General features: G+C 65.5%; 2 protein-coding genes across 2 annotated transcripts in view; one reads left to right on the forward strand and one right to left on the reverse strand.

The window, feature by feature from the left end:
• The window catches only part of FA09DRAFT_342779 (ATP-dependent DNA ligase), a gene marked incomplete at its 3' end in the record, with an annotated part of 4,887 nt that extends 1,216 nt beyond the window's left edge, over nucleotides 1-3,671 (reverse strand). Inside the window, exons 1-14 of the mRNA XM_025744557.1 lie at nucleotides 3,620-3,671; nucleotides 3,246-3,559; nucleotides 2,867-3,158; nucleotides 2,725-2,790; nucleotides 2,511-2,664; nucleotides 2,303-2,443; nucleotides 1,956-2,226; nucleotides 1,818-1,890; nucleotides 1,675-1,760; nucleotides 770-1,599; nucleotides 655-674; nucleotides 423-543; nucleotides 323-348; nucleotides 109-229 (exon numbers count right to left, since the gene is read on the reverse strand). Of these exons, the coding sequence (XP_025599599.1) occupies nucleotides 109-229; nucleotides 323-348; nucleotides 423-543; nucleotides 655-674; nucleotides 770-1,599; nucleotides 1,675-1,760; nucleotides 1,818-1,890; nucleotides 1,956-2,226; nucleotides 2,303-2,443; nucleotides 2,511-2,664; nucleotides 2,725-2,790; nucleotides 2,867-3,158; nucleotides 3,246-3,559; nucleotides 3,620-3,642 (2,538 nt within the window). The 5' untranslated portion in view covers nucleotides 3,643-3,671. The remainder of the gene's footprint in view (nucleotides 1-108; nucleotides 230-322; nucleotides 349-422; nucleotides 544-654; nucleotides 675-769; nucleotides 1,600-1,674; nucleotides 1,761-1,817; nucleotides 1,891-1,955; nucleotides 2,227-2,302; nucleotides 2,444-2,510; nucleotides 2,665-2,724; nucleotides 2,791-2,866; nucleotides 3,159-3,245; nucleotides 3,560-3,619) is intronic.
• Nucleotides 3,672-4,844: 1,173 nt separating this feature from the next.
• The window catches only part of FA09DRAFT_328732 (tyrosine tRNA ligase), a 2,230-nt gene continuing 467 nt past the window's right edge, over nucleotides 4,845-6,607 (forward strand). Inside the window, exons 1-3 of the mRNA XM_025741889.1 lie at nucleotides 4,845-5,112; nucleotides 5,399-5,739; nucleotides 6,007-6,590. Coding sequence (XP_025599600.1) covers nucleotides 4,878-5,112; nucleotides 5,399-5,739; nucleotides 6,007-6,590 — 1,160 coding nt within the window. The 5' untranslated portion in view covers nucleotides 4,845-4,877. The remainder of the gene's footprint in view (nucleotides 5,113-5,398; nucleotides 5,740-6,006; nucleotides 6,591-6,607) is intronic.

Below are 6,607 nucleotides of genomic sequence, written 5' to 3' on the forward strand. Positions count from 1 at the left end.
GCACGAGAGAGAGAGAGAGAGAGAGAGAGCGAGCGCGAGTGATGGAGGGTGCGGGCGGCGCCAACGCGTGTGGATGGGTGGAGGGGAGCTGCTGGCTGCCCAACTCACCTGCTCCGGCGCCGTCGAGTCGTCCGGATCCTTGTCGTCGCGGATGCGCAGGAAGCGCGGGAAGCGCAGCGAGATGCCGCGCTGCGCGTCGCACATGCCTTTCGCGGCCGTGTAGACAGGGCTGTCGTCGGAGGGAGGGCGAGCGTGCCTGTGTCAGCGGGGGCAGCGCCTCTTACTGCAAACGGACCCATGCTCGGCATGAGAAAACACACACCTGAGCGAGAGATCGGCGGTGAGGACCTGTGTGTGTGTGTACGTCAATCCTCTGGCCAGCGCAAGCGATGTGGCGTTGGTTCCGAGAGAGGCCAACGCACCTCCCAGACGACGCGCGACTCGAAGTACACGTCGGGCTTGGCCTCGCCGACGTCGTAGTAGGCCTTCTTGCTCTGCAGCTCGAGCGGCTTGAGCGTGTTGTAGTGCGCCTCGAGCATCTCCCTGCGCGCACGCACGCAAGTAGGAAGAAGGGTGGGGGCAAAGCGGCGTCAGCAGGAAGGGAAAAGGCACCACACGGGCGCAACTGGGCCCCCCTCCTGCAGATATACGCACTCCGTGAAGCCCGTGCCGATCTGCCGCGAAAAAAAGTAAGTGTAAGTCTCATCAGCGTGGCGCCCTCCCACCTTTCACATCGGGCGCCCCAGCCGAGGCCCAGCCTCTCTCTCACCTTGCACACGCTCTGGTAGCTCTCCGAGTCGGCGTCGTAGCATGCGAGGAGGAAGGCGCCGTAGACATTGGTGCGCTTGCCCTTGCCGTAGTAGCCGCCAATGACGACGAGGTCGAGGCTGTCGCCCGTGCCGGCGAGGTAGTCCTTCTTGAGCTTGAGCCAGTTGAGACTGCGGCGGCTCGGCTCGTACGTCGCCTCGCGGCCCTGCAGCATCTTGACCATCAGGCCCTCGCAGCCCGACTGGACGCTGACGTCCAGGAAGGCCTGGATCTCCTCCGTCGTCGTGCAGTCCTGGCTCGTGGCAAAGTCAAACTCGTCGGGCACGGCGTGGAAGCTGGCGTGCAGCAGCTTGCGGCGCTCGGCGAGATCCATGTGCAGCAGCGGCTGGCCGTTGAGGTAGAGCAGATCAAAGGCGAACAGCTTGACCTTGACGGTAATGTCCTCGGCCTTGACGTCTTTGCGCTTGCGGCGACTCAGCTCCTGGAACGGCAGCAGGCGCGCGGCGAGCACACTGCCGTCGGCCTGCGGCTCGGCCTTCTTCCATGCCGTCACCTCGGCGTCAAAGACGAAGCTCTGCACGTCGGCGTGGATGCAGCGCGGCACCTGCTCGACGAGGTCGGGATACTTGAGACTCATGTTCTCCGAGTTGCGGCTGAACACGGCCAGCTGCGCCTTGCTGCCCGCCTGGGCGCCCGCAGGCACAAAGTAGTGCACCTGCGCACGCTCGCCGTCGTACTTGTACTCGCACGTAAAGGCCTTGTCCTCGAAGCGGTCCAGCACCTCGGTGATGGCCTTGGTCGGCTTGGCCAGCATCGGCTTGAGCGGAATGCCTAGGGCAAAGGAAAGAGGGCGTGAGTCACACGCAGCACGGAGCTCGGAGCGTGGCGCAGATCCCTAACACACACCCGGCGTCAGCTTGCACTTCTGCCGGCAGCCGTCGATGCCCGACTCGAGCAGCGCCGGCACGACCATGTCGTAGTTGGGGATCTCGCTGCATCGCGGTCGCATCAGCAGAGCGCCATGCAGCGCGCAGCCCGCCGTGCCTCACCTGAAGACGGCCTTGAGCACCTCTGTTCCGCGCGCAATCTCCTCGCTCATCGCCTCGGGACTGAGCCTCTTGCCTGTGCGCCAAGCGGGCTCGTCAGCTGCAGAGGCTAACACTGCTTTGGCCCTGTTTCGCACGCACCCTTCTTGGCGCCAGTGATGACGATGCTCTGCGCGAGCGCCACGAGCACCGTGCGTTCGGCCAGGCCGATGCGCAGCTTGCCCTCGAGGGAGCGCATGATGTACTTTGGCTCCTCGTCGACGCTGGCGGCGAGCAGCTTCTTGATGCCGCCCATCTTGCGCTCCTGGCTCTTGCTGCCCGTCATGGCCGCAATCTCCTTGAGCTGCTTGAACACGGCCGGCACGGTGAGCGCGGGCGCCTTGAACATCGTCGGCTGCTTCTGGCGCGAGCCCTGGTCATTTGCGGCGGTGTGTGTGTGCATCAGCGCTGCCTGTGCAGAGTCGCGCGCGGCGCATGACGCAACTCACGATGGCGACCAGACCAAGATCACCCTTGGCCTCCAGATCCTTCTTGACCGTCTTCATGTCGCGGCCCGTGCCCTGGGCGATGGCCTTGAGCAAGATGCCCTCGCCAATGCCCAGCTCGAGGCCTTCGTAGTCCGGACACAGCTGCCCGACGAGCGTCATCAGCGCAGCACAGCAAGCATATGCCTTTGACTGTCGCCCCCAAACTCACGCGATTGATGCAGAGATACACGGCAGGCAGCAGATTCGAGGGCGAGAGCTCAATGATGCGCACAAAGAGCTTGGTCAGGATCTCCAGGATGATCAGCCGCTTCGTCGTCGCCTCAATCTCGACAAAGGCGTGCGACAGTGCCGCGTACGGCACACTGGCGAGAGCAAGGCCGTCAGTCGCGCGTGACCATCATGACACGAGCCAAGCCACGCACGGCTTGCCGGCCTCCCACTTGACTTTGGTGTTCTGCGACGCCTCGGGCTTGAGGAAGATGGCGGCGCTAGCAGGGGGGGGGGGGGGGGTGCGCAAGATGAGCCTGCGACACGAGGCAGCTCCGAAACGCACTCGATACGCACATCTTCTTATGACTCTTCTGCTCCTCCTCCGCCACCAGCTCCTCCTCGCTGTCGTCCTCCTCCACCTCGGCGTCGTGCTCCGGCGCACTGCTCTCCGCCTCATCGACGTCGATGACCTCGGGCGCCGTTTGCTTGCCCGCGGACTGGGCCGGCAGCTTCGAGCTGGAGGCCTTGGGCGCCGCTACTGGTGCCGCCTTCTTCTTCGGCGGCGGCGGCGGCGACGGCGCCTCGTCGTCGGACGTGTCGCTCGGCGCGATGGCGGCGCGCTTCTTCTTGCGCACCGGGCCGTCATCTAGTGGGTGCGGCGGTCAGGCGCCTGACCTGGCCGACACTCCGCTTCCCTCTCATGCTAGCGGCTGCTACTTGGCGGAAAACTCACCATCGCTGTCGCCGTGCGTGCTCTGTGCGTGCTTCGGCGGCGAGGCAGTGTGCTTCTTCTCCGGCAACTTCTTCTCGGCGGCCACGGCATGCTCGTCGGCGGCGCGCTGTGCCGCCTGCATGACGGCCTTGGGGTCAGCCTCGACCATGTCGCTGTCCAGCTGGCGCGAAGACGACGACGAGCCTGCGGCCACAGCAGGGGGTGCAGGCTGCGAGTCTGCAACGGCGGCGGCCATGCCGGCGGCCAGCTTGCCCTTGAGCGAGCCGGGCTTGTCGGGCGGCGCCGCGACGTCCTCCTTGCCGCCGAAGAACTTGCTGTTGGACAGGGAGGAGTGAGCAACTGAGACCAGACGAGGCAGCACGGCAGGAACGCACCCGATGGTCTGGTTGCGTGCCATGGCAGGCGCAGAGTGGAGGGTGGTGAGGGTCGTGCGCGAAGCAGCAGCAGGCGAAGTGTTGCTTGGCCTGCTCGCTGCCGCCTCGCGCTGCTCCACTCGCTGACGCGCCACTCAACGCGTCCACGCGTACAACGTGGGAACCGCGCGGCGACGCTGTCGTCGCGCATCTGGCGAAGCTGCACCTCTTCTCCACCGCGCCTCGCCAACCTCGCCTGGCGTAGTCCCACCGGCGGGCTACATAAGCCTGGCGCTGCGCGCATCCGCCTTGCACACCTCATACTTACCTTGAGCTCCGAGTGAGGCTCACGCATCTCGCTCGGGAGCGGAGCCGACCAGCATGCACACAGCGACCCACTCTGGCTCTTCACTGCGTCGGCACCGCCCGCTGCGTGCCTCTGGTGCGCAGCGGCTTCCCATCTTTGACTCTGGCCTCCTCTCCTTCGGGAGGGGTGGCCTTTTTTTTTTTGTCGAGTGCAATGCAGTGTTTCCCACGCTCTTGCTCCCACGGTGCGAAGACGGTGTAGAGGGACTGAGAGCGGCTCGGTCGGGAGGAGTGAGACGAAGGGCCGTCATGCCACACCTCGCTGAGCAAAAGCATCTGCCAGCGGTCTACCCTGTGGTGCGCTCAGTCAGCTGTTGCGCACGCGCAGGCGGCAGAGCGAAGTGACCGGCCGCGAATGGGGCATGCGAGAAAGAGGGCGTCGGGGGCGTGCTGCCGCACACGTCGCAGCCTCGCAGCCTCGCAGCCTCGCAGCTTCGCAAGGCCGGCGTTGGCCATCTTGCGCGCAAACGAGGCAGCACGTTGTAGCGCCTTTTGAAATGGCGTTGAGGGGGGAAGCAGCAAGGCGGCATGCGGGCGACGTCAGCCTCGAGATGGGCAGTCTAGTTGCGCACCAGAGTGCCGCGCTGGCTCGCCCGCTTGCGCGTGGGCACGGCGCGCACCACCAGAGCATGCCCTGCCCTGAGCCGAGCGAGCTTGCCTTGAGGAGGAGCACCTGCCATCTCGTGGTATGCACACTCAGCAGCCTTTCTCCCGTTGCTCGCGTTGTCGGGCCCAAGCTGCAGACAGCGCCGAAGCCGAGGGCACAGCCGCTCGAGGCGCGCAGGCGGTGCGGCGAGATGCGCGCTGATGGCCGCCGCCGGCGCACGGCCGGCCGGCCAAAAAGCAGCGCGCGCGTGACTCGGCCTTTCCTTCCCGTTCCATCATTCCTCCCACATCACGAATCCACACCGCTATGTCCGCCCCGCCGAAGCTGGCGCCCGCCGAGGCCTACGAGCTCATCACGCGCGACCTGCACGAGGTCCTCGGCGCCGAGCCCTTGCGTGCGCTGCTCGACAAGCAGGAGCGTCCCGTGCGTGCTTACTGGGGCACGGCGCCCACGGGCCGCCCGCACGTCGGCTACCTCGTGCCGCTGGCCAAGATTGCAGACTTTCTCACGGCGGGCGTCGAGGTCAAGGTGCTGCTGGCCGGTGAGTGAGAGAGAGGGTGCAAAGGTGGGCGAGCCAGGGGGAAGAGAGAGAGCAGCGAGGCGCAGGCAGGGCCGCATCGCCGGCTGCGACGGAGAGAGTGTGGGAGAGAGAAGCAAAGGGGACTGCAGCCCCGCGTACTTGTAAGCGTGGATCAGCAGGGAGAGGAGAGCGCGCAAGAAAGAGGAAAGCGCCGGGGGGGGGGGAGGGGGCAACTCACGATGGGAGACTGCTCCCCTCCAAGCTCTCTCCTGCTCACGCCGTCAGCCCTGCTTTGCCCCCGCCCCAGACGTGCATGCCTTCCTCGACAATCTCAAGGCGCCCATCGAGCTCGTCCGTCATCGCGTCGTCTACTACCGCATGCTTCTCACGACTGTGCTCCAGTCGATCGGCGTGCCCGTCGAGCGGCTCACCTTCGTCGTCGGCTCGAGCTTCCAATTGAGCGCGGCGTACAACATGGACGCCTACCGCCTCGCCGCCAGCACGACGGAGCACGACGCGAAAAAGGCGGGCGCGGAAGTCGTCAAGCAGGTCTCCAGCCCGCTGCTTAGTGGCCTCCTCTACCCCGGCCTGCAGGCCCTCGACGAGCAGTACCTCGACGTCGACTTTCAGTTTGGCGGCGTGGACCAGGTGAGTCTTGGCCCCCCCAACGAGGTTCAGGGGGGGAGGGGAGAGAGAAGCAATGAGCAGAGAAGAGACAAAAAAAGAGAGAAGGGGGGGGGGGAGAAGAACAGCGGTCCTGGGTGGCGCTACCAACTCTCGAGAGAGAGAGAGAGAACGCTAGTCTCTCACGAGGCCGTCCGCTGACTGCCTCTCGCCCCCTCCACCCCCCTTGCGCCCCGTCCCTTTCTTTCTCTCGCCCCTCCTCGACCCTTCGCCCCCCTCCCCCCTCCCCAGCGCAAGATCTTCACCTTTGCCGAGGCCGTGCTGCCCAAGCTGGGCTACGCCAAGCGTTCGCATCTCATGAACCCCATGGTGCCGGGGCTCAAGGGCTCCAAGATGTCCTCGTCCGACGCCGGCTCCAAGATCGATTTCCTCGACGAGCCTTCGGCGATCCGCAAGAAGATCAAGGACGCGGCGTGCGTCGAGGGCGTCGTCGAGGACAATGGCGTGCTGGCCTTCACAAAGGCCGTGCTGCTGCCTCTTGCGCGCCTGCGCTTCGAGTCGGGCGCAAGCGGCGCCGCAGGCGTGCATGCGTCTGCCCCGCCCGGAACGCTCTTCTCCATCATGCGCGACGACAAGTTTGGCGGCCCGGCACACTACAAGGAGTACAGCGCCCTCGAGGCCGACTTTGCCAGCAAGGCACTGCACCCCGGAGACCTCAAGAAGGGCGTGGCCGATGCGATCTGCCAGCTGCTCGAGCCCGTGCAGCGCGAGTTTGAGCAGAATGAAGAGTTCAGAAAGGCAGAGGCAGACGCGTACCCCAAGGAGCCCGAGCCGGTGAAGAAGAAGAAGGAGAAGAAGAGTGAGTTGCCAGCGCGGCGGAAAGAAGGGGGGG

Source organism: Tilletiopsis washingtonensis (assembly GCF_003144115.1).
Source record: "Tilletiopsis washingtonensis strain MCA 4186 unplaced genomic scaffold FA09scaffold_6, whole genome shotgun sequence".
NCBI lineage: Eukaryota > Fungi > Basidiomycota > Exobasidiomycetes > Entylomatales > Tilletiopsis > Tilletiopsis washingtonensis.